A 27,156-nucleotide genomic window follows, 5' to 3' on the forward strand; every position below is an offset into this window, starting at 1 on the left:
GGTCTAGCAGTCACCCCCAACTTGTACAGAAAAGCAAGTCAGCTGAGCCAAGCCTGGGAGTGGAAAAAAAAAAAATTCAAGTCCAAGTTGCATAACAGGGCTGAATGTGCACCAATTACACACGCTGCGAGGCCTCCGATGTCGAAACCGTCTGCTGAGCGCGCCTGTCTCGCTCTTCTACAGGGAGATTATGAAAACTAGTCACATGGCAGTTTTGTGGTAGGAAGAAAGCTTTATCTGATGAGAGTTTTAAAAATTCCCACAGGGAAGCCAAGCCCTGAGCAGCCTACACCCATCAGACCTCTCCCGGCCTAGAAACTCATCACCATTTCATACTTTACTGCTGAAATAACCAGCATCTCTGGGTATTTAGGATATCAAAAAAAAAAAAAAAAAAAGAAAGAGAGAGAGAGAGAGAAGTAATTAGATAGTTGGATTAAGTCACCTTTAACACTGAGCATGGCACACGTGGGGGTCTGTATTTTCCTGGCGGAACATCGCAGGATCTAAGGACGGGGAGGGGAGCATGTGATGGGAAAGATATGGGATAACGGAAACCAGGATTATAACCCAGGCCTTGCCATCACTAGGACCCCGGACACGCTACTTAATCTCCATCAGCATCAGTTTCCTCATGTGCACCACGTACAATGAGAAGACCAGCCCCCGTCTCCCTGGGCTTTGGGAGTAAGAAGCGAGAGACCACAGGCAAAGCTCCTGTTCTCTGTCATAGAGAGGAGACCCCATAAAGGAGAACTTGGTGCAGCCTTGTGCTCATTATTCAAACTCACTGGTGCTTAACACATTTCTCTAAATAAGCAGACAGCAGTTAAGTTTTCTTTGTGGCAACAATGGATTCTAGAATTAAACACTTGCTCATGGCCAGTCCAAAAAAAAAAAAAAAAATACAAGCACCAATGTGGGAGATATTACTTCCTTTATCCTGCCTGAGGGCTTTTGAATCTTGTCTTTAGCTCCAGAATCACAGGCATTCGTGCTTACTTAAATCTAGACAGTTGCTCAGGCCGGCTGAAGACAAGGTTCCTGTCCCTGTGATACAAACAGACAGACTGAGGCCAGGGCAGGTGAAATGATTGAGACCTAAGAATAGACAGCACTGGGTTTCAAAAGGTTCCAAGCGTCCATGCACAATTTTAGAATCTATTAGATCCTTGCTGTGTTAATGAGGCCTCTTGCTGGGAAGCCAAGTTCCCTTTGTAAACTCCATTAACAACCAGCAAGGCAAGTGGGCAGCTGTGACTGTTCTTAGGGTAATAACGCCTCGCCCAGAAAGGGAGGCAGTGGGAAATCACATCCATTTGGACCACATGCTTAGAACATTAGAGAGAAAGGGAGAGAAGGAGCTCTCCTTGGAGAGAGATTAGGATGAGCTCAACCCCCAGCCCTCCTCCATCTCCCAAGCCTGAAGTAAGAGGCAAAAGTCATCGTTAAGAGACAAAAAGGCTTCTCAAATGCAGCAACTATCTCAAAAACCTTGGGATAAAGTTTTTATCCATAATTGTTTGCCAAGTTCCTTCATGTCCTCAGATGTTTTTCAGGGTCCCTCACACTTTTTTTGCCTCCTTGTTGGTTTGTTTTTAATTGCCCCAAGAACATTTTTCTTAGTAAGAACACATGGAAAGTTGTGACTTTGACGGGTCAGATTCCATTAATGATCCAAGTGCATTTTTAAAATGTTTTTGCTTTTAGAGCAAAAAAAAAAAAAAAATTTTTTTTTTGTTTTCCTATCTGCACATCAGTTTAAACTGGCACGGAAAATTTGCTGAATATGACCCCCAACACCCACAGTCAGGCTCAAAGTAGGAATGGAAAATTTCTGCCTCAAAGAAATTTTTTTGGGGGGTGGAGAGGGCGGCACAGGAGGACAACGGCTGAGAGGGCGTCTCCAGTACCACGGAGGACACATTCTGACTTCCCACTCACAGTCGCCTAAGTGATGCTCAAATATGTCCTGTTCTAAGTACAGTGGCTCCCCAGGGAGCAGATCAAGTTGAGGGCTGAGCAGTGAACAACATTCCAGTCCCCAAATGCCATCGGTCACTCCATACAGCCTGTCACCTCGACTGTCTTGGGTTATCTCATCCCGAATCGCCTGTCATCAGGGTCTGCTCTACATAAAAGCTTTCCGTGGTTTTAACCTTTTTGGGGTCATGAACCTCTTCGAGAATCCAGTGAAAGCCTCCCCACAAAGGTGCACATGCACCTCCACACAACTTTAGAGGGCCGTGGACTCCTCTCCTAAAGCACGTCCAAGAAACTTTGGCTTCAAGTCACCCAGTTAAGTAGCCCTCAATTTCTCCTGATGCTCTTGGGGCAAATTCACAGATCCCAGCTCTAAAGACTACACCTGTTTTCATGAGGGTCCACTGGCCACGTAATGCTTTAGTACCTTCTGATTTTATTTATATGTGAGCCAAAAAAAAAAAAAAACAAAACACGTGCACACACACACACCACACCCACGCCCGGTTTGGCAAAAACGAAATGGCGAAGCCGAGGTGGGATGGGAAGGTGTTCATTGAGCTTATTCGTTCCTGACGACACCAAGTCATCAGAGGCAGGTCAGGTAGCTTTGGCAACTGTATCCATATAGAGAAGGCAGGTTGATCAGTAAACAGCAACACTGAATAAGCTTCACGGGCTCAAGGGTTTCCTGCCCACATAAGCGGTTTGCTATTAAACACTGACTCTTCCTGCACAAAGCCTGCCACCAGGTTATTTTTAAATTCTTTTACTTGGTTTTTTTTTTTTCTCTCTCTTGAGGGGGGATTGGAAGTGGGTAAGGAGAAAGTGGAGGAGACATTACTTTTGGCCTCTGGATCCCCATCCTGCACCTTAGATGCCTAAGAGATAAAGAAAAACCAGAATTGTTAACCTAATCCTTTGATTGTATGTGTAAAGACAGGAGTTCTTCAGTTCTTTAGAACATCACCAGTGAATACGTTGGTATTACAAAAGCGCTAGTGTTTTGATCAGAGGACAACTGCCTTACATGTGGAAAGAAACTCTCATCCCAGTTGGAAGATGCTTGTTCAAATCTCAAGAGGAAAGTAATCCAGTCCAACTCTTACATGACATGATCGGGCATTTAAGCCTGATTAAGCAGGATCCTAATTCAAAATATTTGGATGCAAATGCTGGAAAGGATAATTTATGTGCTCAAGTAACTGAGACTCTAAGGGGAATGCTAACTGGGAAGTATGCTTCAGGCAGAGCTGGATCCAGGGAGTCCTCTTGCCTTCTCTTTTCCTGGGTCTAGTTTCCTTTGCTGACTTCATTCCTAGGTCAAGTTCATTGCATGTGACAGCAAAGATGGACACTGGGATCTCTGAGCACTCAGTTATTACAGCTAGCAGCCCTAGAAGAGAAAGCCATCTGTCTCTCCCTTGCTGCCCCAACCCCCTAGTCCATTTTTCAAACCTCATGGTGGACTCAAGTCGTCTCACTCCTTGGGCCAATCATTGCAGACCAGAGCCTTTCTTTGCGTCCTGATTGGCTGTGCCTGGACCACATGATCATCTCTGCAGCCCACAAGAACCACCCGGGATAGGGAGAGGCAGTTTCCCAGTGAAAACAAATGAGGTTCTGGACAAAGGCAAACGTCCACAACAAAGACTCTTATGTGAGGCATGTTAACACTAAAGAATCCTCCAGCCATGAAGAACTCACTTCCCACTGAAGAGGAAGGCCATTAACCTCTAATCCCATGATAACAATAGCAAGTCACAATCCTCTACAGAAACCAGACCCTGGCATCTGCTCTCACGCAAAGCTTCTTGTAGGTGAAGGGGGAAGAAAAGGAGCAAAGCCAATTATTCTAAGAAAGGAAGTAAATAGTCTAGAAACAAACTAAAGAAAAAGTGCACGTGTTATTCAGGAAAATATCTTGAAATCTTTTTTGACTGTAATCTGCTTTCACTAGTCGGGTGCAGTAAAAGAGTCTGAGGCACTTATGGAAGGAAAATTCCCTGGTCTGCCTCTTCCTCTTTCCCAGGAATCTTCTCTAGGTCTTACTTCCTGTCTCACTAACACTTCGATGCTGTATTCTAAAGTCCCTTAGCAAAGATGCTCTCTCACACACACAGTAAACATCCCTAGGCCCCAACCAGCCTCCAGTGGTATTGGTTTTTTGCATTCCAATCTCCTTTCAGGGAACCCTGAGTAAAATTCTCCTCTCTAAGCCCATGCTTAGCTGGGGCAAATGGTTTCCTTCCTTTTCCACTCTGCAATTCCCACGCTTAGGGGGCAGGAACAGAGCCTCAGCCAGCGGAGCACCCTGGGCATCCCACTCAGCTGTGGGCCTCCACCCGTGTCTGCACACTGTCCTGTGTGTGTAGAAGAGCCCCGCCCCCTCCCTCCAGCCCAGTGCCCACATCCTTCAGAACCACGGTGGACAGCACCGCTTACTCTGGCTGTGGCATTTGTGATGGGCAACTGCTCTCCTTTCCTCCTTCCTTCCTATTTGTTTCATTTATTTGCGACTCAAAAGGTGAATGTCACCTGAAATTGATGGTCTGGAGCAAAGAACTCAAAACAGGAAGCCCCTGAAGGAGTCGAGCTGGCTTCTAAGGTCATCGACCCACCAAGGTTTGGAGAGGATTTCAATGAACAGGCAACTCACTCCACTTGAAAAATATGAACTTCTGGTCTCTCTTACACATCAGAAGATCTGGCAAGATGGACTTTGAGTTCCTAAGGGGCGAGGCTCCTTGGTTCCCCAGCCTCCACACACCCTCGTTGTGGTCGCCAAGTTTCCACAGCCCTGAGGATGGCTACCCTGGGCAGCAGATGTCGGGAGAGGGGAGGCAAAAACAAGGGCACCAATGCTCATGGCCGGCCCAGAGCCTCTCTTAGTTGACACCCTCGTGCCTGACTCATTTACCTCCCGGAAAAAGCCACAGCAAGACCCAAGTGGCTGGTTTCCAGCTCTCACTCAACCTAACGCAACTAACCTGAGCTTTTACGATTTTTGGCCAATATGGATGAGGCTATAGTCACAAAAGTATCCATCACCTTAATATCCAACGAGCTAATTCCAGCATTTCTAGATCAACAAGCTATTATGCAAGCATCTAAAGTGATGGTTACTGTTTACAATATACACAAAAGTTTGTCATTGATAAAAAGCTGATTTACTTAAGAATGTGGTCTCAGCTAAGTAAAAATAAATACAAAGAAAAAAGGCTGGAATGAAATATCCCGAAACGCTGACAGTCATTTTCTATAGGTAGCTGAATTACACATTAGTTATGTTTTCTTATTCTATTTTTGTTTTTCCCAATTTTACTCAAACAAGAATGCAGTCTTTAAAAAAAAAAAAAACTGACCCGATATTAAGAAGCAAAGTAAGAAGCAATGTGCTGGAACCCAAAAAGCTGGCAGATGTACCACGCTGGGGCAATGGCCTTCCTCCGGGGGCGTCTCCAGCTTAATACAAACCAGACTGCTTGCTGCTTGGGGCAGCTCTGCACTTTCCATACTTTGAGTTGAGCTGCACGAAGGGGTCTGTAGGCAAAAAAAAGAGCCCTGCTGATTTTAATTCAAGACTGGAGAGGTTGCTGTTCTCAGATGTACTAGATGGATTACATCCCGGGCTGGAAATCAAGATCTGACCACTCTTGTCAAAAGACCTACCGGCGTGTTTAAATGAGCCAACTGCTTATTCCTGCCTCCGTGTGGACATCTGGAAATGGAGATGCTCTGACCACAGAAATCAACAGGACCTCCACCTCCACCTCCACCACAGACATAATGCCTGATGCTCAGGCAAAGCTCTGCGAACTAGATCCCAGCTTCAGTTTACTCATAAGGAAAAAGGCTCAGGTCTACTGAACGTATCTTGAATCTCAAGACTCAAACTCCAGAGCCCATGCTCAGAGTCTTGTCCAAGGTCACCCAGGCAGTGATTCCATAAATCGTGGGGCATGAATGATGAGTGGCTGACAATGAATGAGAAACACCCACTGGCCCAGGCAATATGGAAGAGACAGGTAAAAAAAAAAAAGCCACACGCGTCTCCTAGCACGGTGCTAAAACACACTGAAAACGGCATGTGACCAGCTACTGGGGAGAGGGAGTGGAACACAGCCAAAACAAATTGACTGCTTTTACAGTGTCATTGATTTAAAAAAAAAAAGAAAGAAAGAAAGAAAGAAAAGAAATTAATGAGGGAAACTTCAATATCAATGAAGTTGCAAGCATATAATGAGCTGTGCTGGCTCCCACGAGGGATGGCTGTTTAATTATTTTTTCAGATGAACTACAGTCACAGTGTATTTGATCCATACCCGACCTGCACTCTTTGGAGAGTTAAAATACATTTTATCCAATGTCAAGTTAAAATAAAAACTCATCAGAAGCAAGATAACTCGGGGCTCCCAGGGCTCGGAAGAGAAATTTGGTTCTCTTTGGTTGCTGCCTGGTATTCGGGTGACCTTTGTGCTAAACAAACACTTGGCAGATGAAATCTGAGAATAATTCTCTTTGCATCCTTAACTGGAACTGGAGGGCTCCACTGGGTTTCAACAGAAGTGATCAAACAAAGAAAATGTGGCACGTCCGTGCCTAATATACGTGCCACCCGACTTGGAGGAATTGGTCTGTGTATTTACGGACCCTGCAAGGATGCCATTCTTCCTGAGAATGCAGAAGCCCTCCTCACAGAACCCCTTTCCTCTAGCCAGTTACCACTCCACTTTCAGCCTTCTCTCTGTCTCCGCATCTTCCTCTGTGTGTGTGTCGGTGTCACATGTACATACGTCTGCCAAACCCTCACACAACTCAAAACAATCTGGTTTCATCTTGATCCCACCCTGCATTTTTAAAGCATCATCCACATGTCATAAAGTTGCACAGAACTACACAGCCACAGACACACACACAAAGGAATGCATACAAAACTGATGAAATCTGCATAAACCCCATGGACCGTACCCATGTTCACTTCCCGGTTTTGATACTGCACTAAGTTATGAGAGATGTGACCACTGGGGGAAATGGGATGAAGGGTACAGGGAACGTTTCTGTGTTTTGCAACAACTTAGTGATTCTATAATATATTTCAAAATAAAAAGTTAAAAAAAAAACTACATCCTCAAATAATTCCTTGAGTACCTGGAGAAAAACAAACAAACAAACAAACATGACAACGCAGATCCTTAGAGAAAAGGGCTGAAGAGGCAGGGAAGTCTTAGTTCGGTTTGATCGTGGTACCCTGGCCCCTGTGATGGGCTGAATCATCTCCACCCGAAAACTCATTATGTTGAAGCCCTAACCCCCAGGACCTCAGTAGGTGACTATACTTGAAAATAGGGCCTTAAAGAGGTAGTTAAGGTTAAATGAGATCACGGGGGGGGGGGGGGGGGGGCTAAACCAATCTAACTGACTGAATCCTTATAAGAGGAGGAAATTTGGACACTCAAACACACCAGAGATGCACGCCCATGGGGGGAAGACATGTGAAGACAGAGAGGAGAAGGTACCATCTACAAGCCAAGGAGAGGCTTCAGAGGAAGCCAAGACTACTGGCACCTTGATTTTGGATTTCCAGCCTCCAGAGCTGTGAAATTTCCCTTGTTTAAGCCACTCACAGTCTGTGGTGCCATGTTAGGGCAGCCCTAGCAAACCAATAGGATACCCAAATCCTGCATACTCCAGTCACCTGGCTTTGTGCCCTGGTTTCAAGCCCCCTAACCTTGGCGCCCCTCTTTAAGAGGGAAACAGTGGCTGCAGTGTGGCAGGAAACCGCATCAAGCAAGGAACAGAGGTCCTCGCGTGGAAGACCAAGTTCTAGGTACCCTTCCCTGTCCATGAGAAGGCGGTGCCCAGTCACCTGTGCAGTTATCAAAACACGAAAGAGGGATTACAATTTCTCAGGGTGGGCCCAGAGGGCAGAGCTGGAACCAGCGTGTGGAAAGTTAGAAGGAGACAGATTTCTAACACAACATAAGGGCAATTTCCTAATGTGGTTCCAAAATGGAATGAACAGCCACATGAGGGTACGGTGTCCACAGTTCTGAGGACAGGCAAGGGGGACACAGAATCCACCAGCTGCCCCTGCTGCAGAAGTCTCAGCTCTGATCTGCTCCCATCTCTCCTCAGAGCACCATGAAAACGGGAACAACCTCCTTCCAGAATCCTGACTTGAACCATTAGCCAGGACTCCCTTCCCTCCCCCCACAACTCTCTGTTCTGCCTTTGACCCCCACTTTCCATTCCAATCGCACCTCTCCCCTTGGATCTGAGACACACCGCTCCCCACCCCATCTTCCTGGCTCCTCTGACTTTTATTTCCTAAAGGCTTCAAGCCATTTTGCAGAATGCCCTGACTTTCACCTGACCCCCTGGACTGCCCACCAACCCTCTGCCCCCCACTCCAGCCTTGTCACAGATCCCAGCCATACCTGGAAAATACATCACTCTCAGACCCGAAGCTCAGCCCCATTCATTATCTTAGGCAAGTTACTTAACCTCTCAGAATCACAGCTCACCCATCTGTTGCATTATTAACAGCAAAAATTTTTAAAAACCTACGTCCAACAATTGAGGGCATTAAATATCACTGTATAGATCCACAAGGCAATATTACGTATGTAGAAATAACACCAGAGAGGAATATTTAGGGACATGGGGAAATATGAACTATTAGGAGAAATAAAGTTGCAAAACATTGTTTATTAAAAAACACTTTAAACACATTTGTTGTGTCTAGAAAAGCATAGAAGTATACCAATGCAAAAAAAAATAACTTTAGATAACCATAAAGCTAAGAGTAATTATCCTTCAATGATTCTTTCTCTATACTTCCAAAGTTGTCAACGGGAAACATGTACTTTTTAAACTAGAAATAGAGTTATTTAAAAACTCTTTACGTCTCTTGTTGGGAAAAAGCAAAAACAAACAAAACAAGGCACCAACCACGTGACAAGTGACACCATGCAGCCCACGAAAGGGCAGGAACCGTGAGTCCGCGACATTCTCCCTCTTATTCTTGCCTACAATACAATCCAACTTGCCATGCTGTGAACTTGGAGAAAGGGGGCAGCTAGGAAGACTGAGCTAATGAGAGGTCACCACGTGGGCTAGTGGCACAAGCAGACTCCCAGGGGGTCGATTCCTGGACCCCAGCCATGCCTCTGCCCCCACTGAACAGTTCCCACTGCCACTCTGCCTCATCAGTCCCACTGGGAAGAAAGTGCCACGTGCCACCCACAGGTCACCGTCTAGCCAGGCCATGGGGCTGGGCTCCACATTGTGCGCCTGCCAGCAGTGCTGCAGCCCCATTCATCGGGAGTTGTCGCAGTAATGAGCTCCCCTGGCTCCCTCCCCAGGCGGGGGTGGAGCGGCCACAGCACGCTGCCAGCCCAAGAAGCCCCTGCTGAACGACCCATCGAGGAATCCAGGCGTTTGGCAGAGACTCAGCCGGAAGAGGACAAAGCAAATAATCCATTGGGTGGGAAGTATCGGCTGGGTTCAAGGTGGAAGGCTTCACGCCCCTCTGGTTGGAGGGGGTCTAGGACACGGCCACAGATGGGCAGACAGCACCCAGCTGGTGACCCACAAGGCAGGCAACCCAAGGCTTGTCACCAGCGGCCTGTGGCCCAAGCACTGCGTGGGTGCCCACCCCTCCCCTGCTGACACCCACAGGAAAGGAGTGGCTGGGAACAGCTGGGCTTCACGTGAGCAGTATTTATAGTCCTCCCCATCTCCTGGCCACACTCACACGTTAGGGTCTGGCTGGGTGTGGGCCTCTCTCTCTTCAACTGCTTTGCAGGAGCTGGGACCCAGGAGCAGACATGCTATTCCACCCCAGCGGGTACCCAGGGACACTCACAGTCCCAGTGCCTTTAGACTGTCCTCCTCTCTGAAGGGAATTAAGAGGCCATCATTCATTTCATCACCATTCAGCACCTCCTCCCCTCCAATAACTTCCCGAAGCAAAATTAAGTGGCTTTAGGAACTAGTTCCCTCTTAGATGAGATAAGTGCTAACATATCCTCATGCTCACAAACACGTTTTATGACCTGGACAGTGAATGACTGAACCAGTGATGCTCTGCCTATGCCTTGGTCTTCTTATATTGTTCCTAGAGAATTCAAACCGCGCATGGAATAAAAGGCCACTTAACAGAGGCCAATTTGTGCAGAAGGCTTGCTCTCTGCTGCTCCCTGGAAACTCAGACCAGACCCATGAAACCAGTTCAGAGACGCTCAGGCAGGCCATCTCTGCAGCCCTGTGCTGTCATGTTTTGGAATTTGGCCAGATGCCACCAAGATGTCCACGCACCACGCAAACAGACACTCCCAACTTTGTGAATACTTAACTGTTGTAGAGGAAAAGGATGCCCACGTAGAAATTTGGCTGAGACGTTCTTCCTACCAAAAACTCACTGTAAAGCCTACAGATAAGGTCTCAGAGCTAGAGGCCTGGTGCCTTGACGGTCAGCCCTACCACCCATGCCTCCACCTCCCAAAAAACCAGAATGACTCTCCATCCTAAAGCTTCGCACATACAGACCAGGGCCCATCCAGTGCCAGGAAATACCACTGCCCAACTCATCAGGGCAACTTCCAGAAGAGGGCTCTGAGCCTACTGGTCCAGACAGGAAGCCCCAAGCAGAGGTGATTTAGCACTAGTGTTACTTACGGTGGGATTCTGGGGAGAAATGTTCTATTTGATTTCATCGTTAGGGACAAGAACCTAGCACTTTACTGCCCATTTCCTTCCGTGAGCTCTGGTTTATCCACTTGCTGTTACCGCTAGCAGGAAACATCTATCCTAGGGTCCCAGGGTGGCATCGGTCAAGTCAGAGATCAACTGCCCAGCTGGACCTTGGGAGGCTATTTCGGCTACATGCTGTGGCCCAGGTCTTGGTCTGTAAAAGACTCACATGGAGTGGCTTTCATGGAAGCCTTAAAAGCATCAAAGTGTAAACGATTTCCTTAGTCCCCTCTCCCCGCTGTGCCCACCTTCAGACACAATTATGGAAACCGCGAACCACAGGGAGGAAGGACCAGCCATCTCTGACCTGAGCGATCTTCCACTTTGTGTTCCACGGGCAGGTCACGACCAGGCCCACAGGTGCTCCAGCCCCTGGATGGAGACGCACATACTCTCCACCCTTCTTGCCTAGAGCCTGTTCATAGAGGGCTGAAACCTGTGTCTCCGACAAACATATCCAACAAGGTCAGTGACTCCACAGCTGAGACAGAAAGTCACAGAGGAAAATCGCCATTCAGGTGTATCACTGCTCCCAACCCTCCTGTCTCAGAAAGCTGGGGCAGTGTATGGTGGAAGCTTGGCAGGTACGGAGCTTTCTGACAAATTCTGCTCAAATTTGATTTTAACCTAAACCTCCAAATTATAATTAACTCGATACTCTTTGAGGCACACCGTTTTTGGGAGGCACAAAGCTTCCACAGGGAGAGGTAATTTTTTTCAAAGCTTAGCACTCAGGGACTGGGGAGATGTCATACCATCCAACAGCTGGTGGGAGGCAAAATCAGGTTTGATAAACAGGAGATGGAGATGCTCATTTGGGGGCCAGCCCTCCCCTACTAATGACCACTTGACAGTGCCCAGAAGCAGTGACTGAGGACCCCATTTGCTGTAAGAGCAATTCACCCCGTAGATGTTTCTTAACCCCACACTGGCAAATGGCTTCTATCACTCCAGCATATGAGAAACCATTATAGTACAAAACAATTTTTTTCAAAGCTCACATGTGCCTTATTTCTTCTTAAATATCCAGTTCCTGTGCATACCCACGTCACAGAAAAAAAAAAAATGAGACGTCACCAGCTTTGAGTAAGACCAAACACTGGGCATGCAATCACCTCTTTGAACTTCAATAGGGCAATGACCAGGAGATTATTTTGATGATTAAAAATGGGGGTTTCCAATGTGTAGACCCCCCCCCAAGCAGACTTCCCTGGTTAATGCCCGAGAGTGCAAAGTCCACACACAAACACAAAAAGCAAGTAAACAAACATAAAACTCCTCCTGACCATGTCTTCCCATGCAAGGTCTGCTGATGCTCTAGGTCAGCAGAGAGCAAATTCCACTGCACATGGGATTCTTTTCCTGGGGAGCTTTTCAAAGCAAAAGCTCCATGTTCAAGATGCACCCCCTAGACCAACTACATGGGCATTTCTGGGGTTGCAACCCAGGCATCAACATGTTTCAAAACACCCGAGACGTGCAGCCCAGTCTCAGAACCAGCGCTCAGGCAAAACCAAAAGTTCAGGGCGCCCACCTTTCCTTCCTTTGTTAACATGCCCCAGGGACTGACACAGAGCACGAACCCAAAGGAAACGACGAACCCAAAAAGGAAACGACGAACCCAAAGGAAACGACGAACCCAAAGGAAATGGCGCCCCCGGCGCTGGGGCAGCTCCTACCTATGTAGAGCGAGGAGTCCTTCCTCCGCACGTGGTCGTCGATGTAGGAGACGCCCAGGGGCTGCACGGGGGTAGCACCGATGCCCAGGAGCACCTGGGCCCCAATGAGCAGCAAGTACATCATGTTGGTGGCGGTCCGGCTGCGGCAAATGAGGTCCGGGTCGGGTCCCTGGTCGCCGCCCGAGCCGTTGGCGGCGCAGACATCGCGGCCCTCGGCGCCCCAGCGGATCTCGCCCGCCTCGTACTTGTACTGGTGGGTCAGGAACTCGGGCAGCGCCGAGAGCAGCGCGCCCAGGGCCATGACGATGCCTCCGCAGCCGATGAGGCGCGGCCGGTGCCCGCGGGCCCCGAAGTAGCTCACGAAGAGGATGAGCGCCAGGTTCCCGATCTCGAAGCTGCTGGCGATGACGCCCACGTCGGCGCTCTGCAGGTTGAACCTCCGCTCCAGGGTGGTGAGGACGCTCACCTGCGAGGTACAAAACGCAGTCTCAGCACCGGTGCCCACGGAACCCGCCCCGGAAGCGCCTCCCCGGGCCCTCCCCCTCCCCCTCCCCGGAAGTACTTTCACCAGCCGTGCAAAGTGACTTAAACGTGAAGGGTTCAAAGCCTGTTTCCTTAGCAGGATAACCCTAACTCAAGGGTTAAAGAATTAACTCTCCCACTGGCAATGAAGTCTTTCTTGGCACCCGTTTCCATCCTGAAGGTCTGCCTCTACGCCGAAGCACAACCTCCCCCTTCCCCACAGGGGCCCCCTGTTTCCGGCTCAAGGGTCCTGATAAAGTCTCCAAGTCGACAGCTTTCACATGCTGTCTCCCAGCTACATTCTATTTATAAAGTCTGTACTGGAGGATATGGAGTTCCAGGGCTTTTTACCAGGAGGTTATCAGCAAAGCACACCTGAAGAAAATAAAAATAAGACCAAAACCTGGGCGGCAAAGTGGACAAGCTAGATCAGCATATTACGATAATCACTAGCTCTTTGCTTCCTTTGGGAAATTTCCAAACAACGGACACTTCCCTATAGGCCACCGAATGAGTATATCCCCGACTGTTCAGGGCTCTCTAGCCCCACCCAGGTCCCTTGGGTGAAACAGTTTTACGACTTCCTCCACCTTTGTATTCTTATCTGCCCTTCATTTGTTTAACAAACATCTACTGAACATCTGCTGTGGGCCTGGCGATGCCCTAGACACGAAAGATAGAAAAATGAGGACACCTGGCCTCAAGATGCCACCTGGCAGAAAGGTAGACATGTCTGTTAGTAACCTGTTATGTTCATGATGCAACCATCACACTAGGAGGGTCAAGAGGAGATGCATTATTTTAGGGTTCCCTGAGGTGGAGAGAAAATGCTAAAGGCCTTCCTGTCCTGCTGTTTGTAGGTTCCGCGTAGGGTATTACTGGCAAGATAGGAGTCCGCTGTGGGAAGCCTGACAGCCCTGGCTGGGCAGGGAAGAACACTCCAGGACTAGCATGCACAACAGTAGAGTGGCATGATTTAATAATGGAGTAGAAAATACAGAGCTGGAAAGGAAGGCGACAGAGTATGTTGAGCCACAGATGCCACCCTATGAATTAGAAAATCCTGTGCCATGTGGCGGGAAGAATGCAGAGCATGCAGGGAGGAACCCCACCTATTATTTCCTTAAAAGCTCTGTGACTTTGGTCAAGTTACTTAACCTCTCCAAGCCTTAATTTCTGTGAAATAGAGGAATACCTCCATACCTGGCAGGATGGATGTGAAAATCAGACATAATGTAGGAAAAATCCTTTAGCACAGAACAGCCTTTCCCGACATGGCCAGAGATCATCGGGAGGGGCAAGGAAGCCAAGGGGTGCAGAGCTAAAGCTCCAGGGTCAGAAAGTCAGGCCGCCCTGACTGTGTGTGACCTTGGCCAAGTCAACCCGTGCTTTCACTATCCCCTCTGTAACATGGGGATAGGAATGCTACCTCTTAGAGCAGGTGCCAGAAGTCAACATGTGGCTATGTAAATGCTAGATAAAGACTGTCCACATCCATTACCACCATTTATCTGTGGGCATGGGGAATAGCAAATGCTCTAAAAATAAAATAATGACACGGGTATATCATGGGGAGAACAGATGATGGAAGAATGAAGAAGTGAATGCCAAGAGAAAAAGACTGGACTATTATTGAGAGACAAGACAAGGCAGCCTGAGTCAATACCATAGCAATGGAAATGAACAGGATAATCTGAGAAGCGTTGTAGAGGCAGAATTACATCTTTGAGGAGACTGGGCTGGCTCTGTTGATCGACTGGGTGTGCAGCTAAGGAAAGGGAGGAAGGAGAGGCACGTGGATCGAGCCTTCCTCCGAACGTATAAATACGTGCACTGGTGTCAGCATCCCTGCATCCACTGCCCCTCTGTGGTATCCACGCACATCTCACACACCTGTGATGATAGGCATGCCTCTATTTACCTTTATGATAAAAAAGGGCAGTAGCCAGGTTATTCATCTTTGCCTCATTTCAACCCCATGCATTTAAACAGACTCCTTTAACCCAGGTGTTTTCAGTGCTACCTTCAAATTGGATGCACTTGGGAAGCATTAACATTTCAGATGCCTAGTCCTTCCGTGAGCCTGGGCCCTGGGATTTTGTTAAAGACCCCTGGGTGACCTCCAGGCGGGAGCAGCACAGCACTAACACAACAACACAAACGACTGCAGCCTTTGCGTCAGCACTGGTCCTGGGGTGAGCAAGCTCTGCAGAGCCGTGCCTGTCACTGGGGCAGGTCCCTGGTCACTACCGAGGACTGGAAGTCTGGGCAGCCCTCTACTGCTGCATTCCAATTCTGATTCCTGTTTCCATTGTGTTTCCAGTCAAGGCCAGCCAAGGTCAGCTCACAACTGCAGCCTTAAGTATGTGATCAGATTCTTTTTCAAGCACCAAAGATTGGCAGCTGTTGAGAAAAGTCTAGGGAGTCCTGGTCTCATTCAAGTGGCTTTCAAATGCTTCCAAAGAAGTTCTTTCTGAAAGATCTAGGCAAGTGAAAACAAAGGCTTCATTTATCCCCTTATCTCCTTCGTAACACACACAAGCAGGAGGGAATAAATGCTTAGGGTAGGTAACACAGACAGGAGAGCACAGGTAAACAGCCCGACTCCCTGGGAGGTGGGGGGCCCTGGGGGCGTCACCCAGGCCTGGGTGCTAGTCTTGAGAGATGCCCATGCCCAGAAGAAGCCAGATGCAGAAGCGGACACATCTGGGCAGGATCACCTGAGTGCACCAGAGTCACCTGCATGCAGAAGGCTGGAGGGTCTGCAGCCGAATGACCTCCACTGTGGGAGTGAAGGTCAAGGGAAGTGGGAAGAAGGATGGGCAGGGATGGAGCAGAAGCCGTATTTCATTTCTGACACGAGATTTTGTGGCATCCACACTAGGCAGCATGTCTGACACATGACAGCCACTCTGTGCCAGCACGTGTGCCCGGTCATAAAATACCAGGCAGGTGTGGACATTTATGATGACAGATTAGAATGGGGGGGGAGAGGGAGAGAGCTGCGGGCAAAACAAAAAAGAATCAGCTTTTCTAGAGAGAGATGAGGTCTGGGCCTGCCGTTCTTGTCCTGCCTCCAACCTGTTCTTTGCAGAGTGAACCACAGGGGTGACAGGAAGTAGGAAGGCCCTAACCTCCTTGACCCCGTGGCCTGCCAGAGGCCCCAGCGACACCTCTCTGGATCAGGGGTTAAGCTGCACATCTTGTGCATCAGTGAGATCAAAGGCTAATGCCTTCACTCACTTGAAACCCAGTTTTGAGAAGCTGGACTAAGGAAGTATGCACGAGGCCATAAACCCACCTGTGGCTTTGATGCGGCAGCGAGCAATCTGGTGGGAGGAAGACGCTGCTAAAGGCAGCGACTGTCTGTACTTACTGGGTAACAGGACTGATGGAAACATCTCAATAATTAGAGAGGGAGGAGCTGCAACTCCAGGAGGAAAAGAGGACGTATCCTTACCCTGCACCAACTAGATATGTAGTTGTTATTAAACAAATGCAATATTTAAACTGACACAACATTGTAAACTGACTATACTTCAATAAAAGAATACAATATTTAACAGGTTTCTGCTACCACAATTCAAAAAAAACAAAACAGTTTGCATTTCAGAATCCCCTGGAGTACTTGTTAAAAATACAGATTCCCACGCTCTGAGATGAAGCCAGAAATCCAAGGTTTTATAAAACTCCCAGGGTCTCTGATCCCCAGCAGGGCCAGGTGGGGGTGAGGGCGGTGAACACCCCAATATTCTAGGTGTCCACACACATAGTCACCATCCATCAAAGGTTGTAGTTCTCAACCTTCACTGGCAGCAAAATTACCCAGAGAGTATCAGACTGCCGGACCCCAATCTCAGACTTTCTGAATCAGTGCATCTGGGATGCATGTGGAAATTTCCATTTCTACCAAGCTCCCAGATGATGCTGATAATGCTGACCAGGGGACCAGGCTTTGAGAACCACTGCTCCACAGGGTGCTCCCTCCTCGACAAGCCTGCCCCAGCTCAAGGTGAAAGAGCCTGTTTTTTTTTTAATTAGATACCAATTGAAAGCACTCCCTCATTCCCAGTTCCCTCCCAGTGTCTCCCCCTCCTGCAGGAAAGCTGGGGTGCATCTTGGGGAGGCTCACGTCTTAGGGTATCTGAAGCACACACTTGGGCCACCTGCAGCAGTGGGGGCCCAGCCCAAAAGGGAGACCTTCAGTCACGCTGTCAGAAATGCTGTAAAGCTCCCAGAGACCATGGCCAGGGACAGAGGCGCCCTTCCTCACCTCTGAAAGGGCTGAGGTTATCAGGGACTCGCTCAATAAGCAGCCCCGCTTTTAGGAGCAGCAGCTGAAGCTCAGGATCAAGCTTGTGAGCCCTCCCACTGTCTGCCCACTTTCTTACTGTGGCTTAGGGAGTGTGGCCTGGAGTGGAATCACCTGGGGAAATGTACCAGCTTCTGCAAACACCCCTCAACTACCACCAGGACTCTGCTATCATGTGTGAGAGCTGGGCCCGGGCACGAGTATTTGCAAAGCTCCCAAGTGATTCGAATGTGCTGGCAGGTAGAGGTGTGCGTCTGCAGAGACGCATGGTACAGACACCCACCACAGAGGGGCTGTGTGTGCATGGATGCTTACAACAGTGCACCCTCGTCCTCACGGCGCGGCGCTGGAGCAGAAGAGCCTCGGCTTCAAATCTGCCTTTGACAGCACTTGGTCAAGTCAACCTTTCCGAGCCCGTTTCTACACCTGTGCAGTGATGCTGACAATCCTTGCATTCTGAGGTCGTGATTCAGATGTGCACTTGGAAGAGCTGCCCTTGTGACTGGTGTGCACGCTCTGTGTGACTTTCAATTCTATTCCACACACAGTGTCTGCTTCGTGGGAGGTGCAAGAAAATATGGTGGAGAGAGAACCCTTGCCCTGTGGGAGTTTACAACCTGGGGAGAGCAGAGAGAAACACTCCTCCCAGCACAGGCTACCATACAGGGGAATGCGACGGAGTGGCAGAGGGCTCAGGAAATGAAAACGTACCTTTGGCTGCATGTGGAAGAAAATCTATCCAAGATGCAACAAGGATGAAGTGGATTTTAATAGACGGGGGCGGGGGTGGGGCACAGCCTTCTAAGAGCAGACATCAGTGGTGTGGGTGAGGCCTGGCAGAGGGAAAGTTCAGACCACCCTCAGTTAAAGGGAGGACGACCTTTGGCCTCAGAGCGCTGGGAGGAACTAAAAGAGCTTTGAAGGCCAGGCAGAAGGTCTGCCTTTGATCTGGAGGTCAATAGGGAGCCAAGGGAGGTTCCGGAGCCAGAACCATCCTTTGGCAACACTCTCTGGACAGTGTCACGTAGTGTGAAATAAAATTCACATTTTATGGCAAGACAATAAAAATTTAAACATAAAAAGTTCTTCTCTGCCCTTTTGCCTTTCTCCCCCGACTGTTCACTGCGTAGCTGCGTTATTCATCGACCAAACCTCCCCCATCAGCAGAAGTATCTGCTCAGCCATAATGAAAAGCATTCTCTTAGCACCAACAGACAACTGCTTAAAAGATAACATTCCTGCCTGAGCTTGTGAGGGTCACATAACCCACCAGGATGCTGCTAAGATCCAGATAATGTGAACTGTCAATATGTCATTTGATGTACAGCCCTCTGTCTGACAAGATGTGTAAAAAACTATGCCTTGATTTCTACCTGGCAGAACAGTTCTCAGAACCTTCTGAGATGCTCTTCTTCCCAGGGGATAATCCTCAAATTTGGCTCGAATCAAATTTTGCATTTCTTTCTTAGATCCACTGATTAATCTTTTGTCAACAGTAGTACAGAGTGAGGAGGAACTGCTCAGGCAGCTACTCCTACAGTCCTGGTGAGAAACGAGGCTTCAGCAGGGGTGCGCTGGCAGGATGTCAGAGAAGGGCGCCTGCGTGTGATGCCTCGGGTGTCAAATGCAGCAGAACCTGAGGCTGATGGGAGGCCAGGACCAAGGAAGGCGGAGCCGAAAAGGACCATGGGGCGTGAGGCCTGAGGGAGCTGGGAGGAGCCTGTGATCAAGGAGAGACGACATCTAAAAGCACTTCTGCTCTCCGGCACGGGGGCGGGGTGGGGGGAACCACCTTCAGGGAACTTGGAGGAAGCTGTACCCTCAAACTACATGCCCAGCAGCAGGGCACAGGTCTGTTGGGAATAGATGCGGAAATCGTCTAGATGTCATCCTCACATTAAACTAAAGTTGTTAGTGGATAGAGGGGCCCCTAAAATAGGAAGCCCACCGAACTGTGGGTCCTTGCCACCAACTGTGAAAGAATTTGAGCAGCAGAGGCAGAGGGACAAAGTGACCAGCTGCTTTAGTGCTCAGAAGAGGAAAAAGAAAGATGTTCGAGAGGGGAGCCCACCAGCCAAAATGGCCAGTCGAGACAGCTCTAGCTGCGGTTCAGGCCACGTGGACTTTTGCAGGCGGCTTCTGCCATTGTCCTCCTTTGGGCTATGCTGGAGCCAATCACCTTTCTTTTCCGCCCTTGTGCCTGGGCTTTTCTGGCTGTTGTCATGGCAACCATCAGCTGTTATGGTACTTGTGGGTGTGTCACTTAACATGCTAATGTATTACAATGAGCGTATAATGACACTCAAGGTCCACGGGAAGCCAAATCCTCTGCCATCTTGGGCTTTGGAGGTTCTAACCAGATCTCGTTTCTTCTCTTTGCCTCCGAGACTTAGATAAGAGTAACTGGCTTCTATTCAAGGGAACAGCAGGGTATGATCCTGGGAGCAACAGACGTGGTAACCAGGACCCTGCCACAAGTCTGCACTATTGTTTCTTGACTGTTCCTCCCTTGTCTCTGTACTCCCTCCCTTGCCTGATTAGCAACTATCTGAATCTGCCCTTTATCAATTCAGGGAAGGTCAAGCAGCCTGAATGAAGCCTATTTCCTACAAACAAGAAACGGGGAACACAGAAAGATCTGTACCAGGGAGGACCTCACAGGGTCCTGCATGGTATCACAGTCATGGAAAGGCCCCGAGATCCCCTTGCTGGGGTTCCAGAACCCCAGGATCAGCACAGTTTTCTGTGAAGGCCGGATAGTAAATATTTGAGGCTTCTGGGCCACATGGTCTTTGTAGCAGCGACGCAACTCTGCCATAGTAGCATCCGTAGGCGGTACGTACATGATGGGCCTGGCTGGGTTTCAAGAAAACTTTATTAACAAAAACAAGTCATGGCTGGATTTGGCCGCGGGCCCCAGATTGCCAAACTCCTGTTCTCTGGTCCTCCATCAATCCAGCGCAGGAAAATTGCCTTATCCCCATGTCTGGCAATAACAACAGTGACCGTTTATAACAAGTTTGTGAAGCACTCCTGTTGCTGACACAGGAAAGTCATTCCGGGCACAACCTGAACACAAGTTTGTTTGTTTTTTAATCCTGTGTAAGGCATTTGCAAGCCAACTTCAATTTCTTGCCTGATGGGCCGGGACGTCGTCTTCTTGCAGTCCCAAACAGCATGTCCCCCAGATGAAGCCAACAGCAAGGTCAGCAGGTGAGGGAGGCACGTCGTGCGGTTTTGTTTTTCATCTGAACAGCAGCTCCTTGGAGTGAGTCATAGCGCGCAGGGGAAATCGCACACGTGAGGCCTTCACTGGTGCATTCCAGGATCGGAGGTTGGCAGAACCAGGTAACAGAAAACAACACAACAGCACGTCCTGGAATTGCCCTGGTGGCAAACAGATTGCCTGCTCGCCCACCCGCCTCACAGGTCAGCCAGGGGAGAGAGGCACTGAGTCAGTGCTTTATTTCTGGTGGAACGACTGAGCCTGTATTCTTACCACATAATAAACGGGTGCAATCTGCCAACCACTTTTCTTTAAAAAAGCAGAGTAAGAATTACATAGAGAACCTCTGATTTAGACATAACTCTGGCCTCCAGCCCACACCAAAGGTATCAGTCTATGTAAAGGGGTGAGAAGAGGGGGCAGGTGGAAAGGCAAGATTTTGAGAGCCACGCATCAATCATGGAAACTCAATGCACTGAGTATGCCTGCACCTCCCTTTTCTGGTCTGTAATGTGGAGACGAGGATTCTGCTCTCACAGCTTGCCATGAGGTTCAAATGAGGAGGAAACGCTCTGAACAACTTCCACCACTGTGACGGCAGTTAAGCCTGGGGTTGCCAATATGCAACGTGGCTTCAGCCTTCCTCGCGGCAGTATCCGGAGAGCCTGCCCGCTCTCTCTGCATCCAGGTCTTTAATTGGAGCACCAACCATCATCTGCTCTGACCTGTCTGGGAGTGAGCATCTGGGACCTGCTTTCCCTAGAAAGGCTTCATTTGTCTCTGTCTCTGAGACTTCATCTCTGTCACTTCCTGCCTCCTTCTGCATTATTTGCTCCTTCTCAGACCATTCTCCCCTTTATACCCTGTGTCTTAGTTTCTCTCATCTCTCTCTTCTGCTAATTCTCTCCCCTAAATGGCCCTAAAGTACAACAGAGGCATATTTTTAATTATTCCTTATATTTAGTGAAATCTGATGTTCATTTAATTTTAAGAGAATGTGTAACATTTTATGGTTCTCCTTTTTAAAAGGAAAAAAATCTCTAAATTTGCTTCCTACTTATAAATCTCATCATAGATCTTTTTCTATAACTCAGTGGTCCATCATAGAAAAACAAAGATTCTCCACCCCTGCTGGGTGCAACTAATAGCATTTTCTTCCACTCAGTGACGGAGCTACAAAGTCATTACCAGAAATCTCTTGCATCGGTCCTGACTATTATTAACAGTCTGTGTCTAGCACCTCTCACGGGACTTAAGACCGTTCTGTCAAGTCACAATTTATGTAGTGCCAGGTCTCTTTCACTAGAGAAACTTCCAGAACAAGAGGAGTTCAATGATTTCCTCAGCATTCAACAAAAATAGAGAGAGGACTAGACAGAGTCTTAAGAAAAAGATTGCCATCTAACACACTCACAATTTATGCACACACACATACATAGACACTCTCTCTCTGTCTTTCTCCCCAGGCAGAATTGGTTTCACCGAGTCAGGCTCCACATGCCCTAGGGCCCAGGCTTACCATCAGGTGGACTGAGCACCCGAGACTGAGAACCTGCGCCAGGTACTTCTCCCCGGCACAGGGGACCTCAACCAGCTCATGGTATAATGGAGAAGACAACTATGAAAACAGGCAATTATACTGGCTGCACCAAATTACATTCCCATAGTTAGCAAAAGGGAACCCTCCCTTTTACTAACTACTATCTATAAAAGCGATAAACAACAAGTTCCCACTGTTTAGCACAGGGAACTATATTCAGTATCTTGTAATATCCTATAATGATAAAGAATATGAAAGAGAATATGTATGTATAATAGAATCCATATGCTGTACTGCAGAAACTAAGACAACACTGTAAATCAACTAACCTTCAATTTAAAAAGTAGGCAATTTTAGTAAATAAATAAATGTATGTTTAAAAATAGGCAATTACCACAAAGGGCAAACACAGCTTCTCTCTACCAGAATAAAGAGAAGCACCGCCAGTACCCAGAGGAGCACCGGAGTCAGTACCCAGGCAAATGGGAGGAACAGGGCATCGGGACCGCGTACCCTCTGGAATGCAGGTAATATTAATTACAACCAAAAGAACACACATTAGTTACTTACCTGGGGACAGCACTGAAGATTTTACATATATTGACACATTTATTCTACACAGTGACTCCAGGAGGTAAGTCATATTATTAACCAGTTTTACACATGAGGAAGATGAGGCCGGAGAGGACTCTCAGGCTGATGGCCATGCAGCTAGTGAGCAGAGAGAGGGGCCAGGACTGAAGCTCAGTCCCACCAACCCCTCGGCTGAGAGACCGAGAGCCATGCTCCCTGCCTGAGTGAGATGCCCCTGACCCAGGAGGTGAGGACTAACAGGCTCTATAAGGAAAAGTTACTATTTTAACAACAACAGAAAAAGCTTAGTTATTCTTAAAAGCTATGCAGGGAGGAAAAGCATTACTAAGTCATATATAACTTTGAAAACCCTGGGTTGAATACAGATAAACAAGTTTCTTTATACGACTTAAGAGAGATTTCCAAATGGTAACATTCATTGTGAATCATCCATCAAAATCTGTATTACGTAGCATTTCCTGAAACTCTCTTGACTATAGAGAATTTTTTTTTAAATACTCTACCTCCCTTAAAAAATATATCTAAACTTAGATACTTTCAGAAATACTGGGTTAAGGCTGATATGAGGAATATTTTTAAATTAAGGACTAGAAAAAGCTCCACTTCTCCTAGGAACTAATTTGACTGCTTTCCCACCCGAGCCACCCCTAACCAAAAGCTATTGTATGATTGTAGCTGTATTTCCCTTTTCACTTTGCTTCCCAGGAACTTCTGACTCAAGCCTGCAGCCCTGCTACAGCAATGCTGTGGGAAGCCAGGGCCACACTTAAGCACATCATTTTTCTTCCTGGTTTCAGATTTTACTTGTAATTTCACAGGATGCTGCATATAAACTGCTTCTACCAGGATGGTGTACAAAACTGTTATATATTAATTCCTCAAGAGCAAACCACCAACCAGGTAAGGTTAAGTCCCAAATACCAAGATAATCTACTTCTACCTAATTATATCCTGTCTCAGAAATAAACCACACACATAAAGCTGATAAGCAAATAATACGGTTGCCAAAGCTTGTGCAGCCAGTGTAAGACAAACACGGATCAGGGCAAAACAGTGCCCACTCATGTGTGTTAAAACGCTTCCAGAAGACTAAGAAAGTCCAGTTTTGGTGTCAAAGCAATCAAGGAAACAGCAAAACACAAAGAGTTCATCGTTCCCAAACTGCTCACACCAGTTCACTGCTCTAATCCAGCTGGAGAGCCTTCCACTGTTATTTCAGAGCATCTCAGGCACCAAGCACCCTCCAGCATCCCCTAAAACACACAGTGATGGATCACAAGAACAGACGTTACTGCCAACGTTGAGGATGACCTAGCCGATTCCCCACATTTTACTGGAAGGACCGAGAAGCCCAGAGCAGTGAGGGCATTAGCCCAGGACCACACAGCGATGACTCTCGATGGCCAGCCCAGTCTGGCATCCCCACCACATTGGAGAAAAGTACACAGCACTACTTGGCCCCACTCTCTGCTGAGTCACCTGATTCAAGGAGCTAAAAATGCTGTACCAATATGTCCCACACTCAGTACCAAAAGGGGTGCCTGGAATTGAACAAAGAAGTGGAGGAGTTGACCTCAGTGTAGATGCGACAGCAGTGCCTCTTCCTGCTGGAGCCAGAGTGGGGATCCCACTCGGAGGGAGGTGGGGAAGGGAGGGAGCGCACTGCAGGGAGCCCATGTTACCTGCCCCAGGGAAAGAGCTGCCCTCCCTCCACTCAGCACACCCATCCCCTCCTGTCTCCCGGAGGCCCTTCTCCACCACCTTGCCCTCTTTCCTTCCTGTTCCCCCTCCACTAGCTCCGTCTCCCAGTGTCCCCAAGCTGGCCCCACGCTCACCCACGGAAAGACAACAACTCAGCGTCACCCTCTGGCCACTGCCGTTCTTCACCTTTCCTTCCATCAAGGTCATAAAGAACGTTGTGTCCACATTTGCTGGGCAGGTGGCCCTGTTTTCCATGCTCAAGTCAACACAGAGCAACAGGGCTTCCCAACTCTGCTAGGACCGTAGAAGCTGCTTTTGATAAAGCTTCCCCATGAGCACCTACAACTTAAATGTGATTGTGATTTTCCTTCCCTGAGCATACCAGGGTTCTCCGATGCCTGACACAGCTGACCACTCTCCCTTGTGATGCGGCCAACTTAGCTGCCGTCCACTGTCCCATCTGCCCACCTGCTCCCTCTCCTCTGCCTCCTCTCTCATTCTCTACGGCCAGGATTCTCCAAGGTCACATCTGATGATCCTTGTCTCATTGTCCTATTCCCCTGTCTCCCACATGCTGATGACACCCAATCCCTCCCTACAGCAACAGATGGCCATCATACCCAGCCCCACGGGGCCTGATAGAGCCTGCTCCTCACCGCTCAGCACACCCAGCCTCTGACCCCTTCCCCCGTGAACATCAGTATTGCACTGACATCTGCACGGCCCCTGACGTCATCCTTGGTTCTCCATCCCACTGGCCTCCGCCCCTCCTCTTCCCCCTCACTCCCTCCTCCAGCACCCCCACCCCTCCATCTCAGCTCTGTGGCTCATCCCCTCACCCCTGAATTCACCAAGTGCCCCTGCACTGGCTGCTGGCCTCTTTTCTGTCTCACCTCATTCAATCCATCCCCAATTAATTCCCTACATAAAACTCTCCAGTGACGCCCACTGCCTACAGGAAAAGCCCAAGCTTCTGGTCTCAGGCTGACAGACCCGCCGAGACCTGGCCACATTCTGCCTCTCAGTCTCCCTCCTGCAGTAGCCCCTACTTGTCCCTTCCTACTCTGCATGGATCTTTCTCATCCCCTTGCCTTCAAATGGGCCAGAACACCATCCATCCCACTCCTCTCAGCTCAGAAACCCCTACTTAATCAGCAGCAGGTGGTTCAAAGCACACCTCCTCCGGGAACACCCTCTGCCTTCACCTCCTCCCTGGCCGTCGTTATTCTGTTATTCTGGCCTGTCCGGCATCCCTCGTGAAGGATGAAACGCCTTGAGGGCAATGGCTCTTACGACAGTAAAGCCCTGCTTCCCAGCACAGAGCAGGGCCCTTGGTAGCTAAGCCAGGCCACTGCATACAGCTGTGCAGGATGTACACTGTCCCGCTCAAAGGTGTCCCTCCAAGGTGGTGAGTGGGGACTGAATTCAGCCTGTAGGACATCCACCCCAGTTGTGTCCCCAGGAGGAAACTATACCAGCTTCCCATTGGCACCACGGCTCTGCACATGCGCGCAGCAGCCTGGGTTGGTGAACACACATTGTAAGTTCCCCTGCCTCCCTTCAGCTCCCCTGTGGCCCGTCCCTTTGTGCAGGGACCTAAATAAGCAGCACATCCAAGGGGCTCTATTCATTCCTGAGCTGCCTGATGCCAGGAAACTTCTGAAACGTGCGAACTGTGCTAGTTAATTGCTTGGAAACACAAGTGTGCAGACCTGGTCTCAAACTCAGTACGGTCCATGAGCAGCACTCAGACATTTTGGGCAGTCCCTGGGGCTCGGAGGGAGAATACACATGAGCCCAGGACAAAGGCCGACCAATATTTGGCCTCAGCAAAGCACAAAGCCATCCGCTCCTCGGGTCCCCTGCAGTCTTTCCTCCTAGCGTCCGTGGTTACTCTGAGAGCTGTCCTCATTTCTTCTACACGTTGAGCATCACTTAGTAAAGACCTGAGGGGGTCAGAGGAGCTGACTGTGTGCAAGGCACCAGTCCAAGGATATGGGGGCTCAAGGGCTATGTTAAGTCCCTGCCCTTGCTCAAATCATAATAAAAAGCTACTATTTTATAGCTTTGACAGTGTGCCTAGCACTGCTCCCTATCACTCAATGTATATTAATCCATTTCATTCTTACAGCAACCCCATTAGGTAGGTACTATTCTTATCCCATTTTACAGATGAGGAAACAGGGACCCAGAGGCTAAGTAATTTGCCCGAAGTCTTGCAGGTAATAAATGGCAGGGCCAATTAAAGCCCAGGCAGTCGGGTGACAGAGTCCATACCTTTACCTGCCACATGAGTTTTCTTCTCTAAAAGACGGGAAAACACAATGGGGCTACAACAGCAGTGTGAGAAGCTTGACAAATCGTCTCCTCAAAGAACAATGATAAAACTAGACAAAATTGTCAAAAACAACCCTTTCAAGACTCTGGAAATTGACTAAAACATACAACAAATTGAGGAGTATTCATTCATGAAAAACTTTGGCACTTCTGGGAAGAACAGCAAAGATCTGGGTTCTTTCCCTCCCTCCCACAGCCCTCCCGTGTTGGTTGGCAAAGTAGTTCTACCAGGTGGGCTGGCTTTGCAAACCAGCAGCCTTGTGGTTGGAAGGAGTCCACTTGATTCAAAGTGGATGTGGGAAACCCCACAATCAGCAGTGTTGTAAGCATGAAGAGCAATCCCAATGACGAATATACCGGGGAGTCCACCTCAGCTACTCTGAGGTCATGGTGCTGTCTGGGGCAAGCTACAGACTGGCAGACTAGACAGAAATTTAACAGGGACCTCAGTCAAAGGGTTCTTGAAAAGCTCTCCACAGATCTCTGTGCACAAGTGCAGCAGAGA

At 48.6% G+C, this 27,156-nt stretch overlaps 1 protein-coding gene across 2 annotated transcripts in view; it reads right to left on the reverse strand.

The window, feature by feature from the left end:
- Positions 1-27,156, reverse strand: part of SLCO3A1 (solute carrier organic anion transporter family member 3A1) — a 265,593-nt gene that overhangs the window by 195,211 nt on the left and 43,226 nt on the right. For both annotated transcript variants that reach the window (XM_031440508.2, XM_031440507.2), the window contains exon 2: positions 12,420-12,885. In XM_031440508.2, the coding sequence (XP_031296368.2) occupies positions 12,420-12,885 (466 nt within the window). The remainder of the gene's footprint in view (positions 1-12,419; positions 12,886-27,156) is intronic.

This window comes from Camelus dromedarius, chromosome 29, assembly GCF_036321535.1.
Source record: "Camelus dromedarius isolate mCamDro1 chromosome 29, mCamDro1.pat, whole genome shotgun sequence".
Taxonomy (NCBI): domain Eukaryota; kingdom Metazoa; phylum Chordata; class Mammalia; order Artiodactyla; family Camelidae; genus Camelus; species Camelus dromedarius.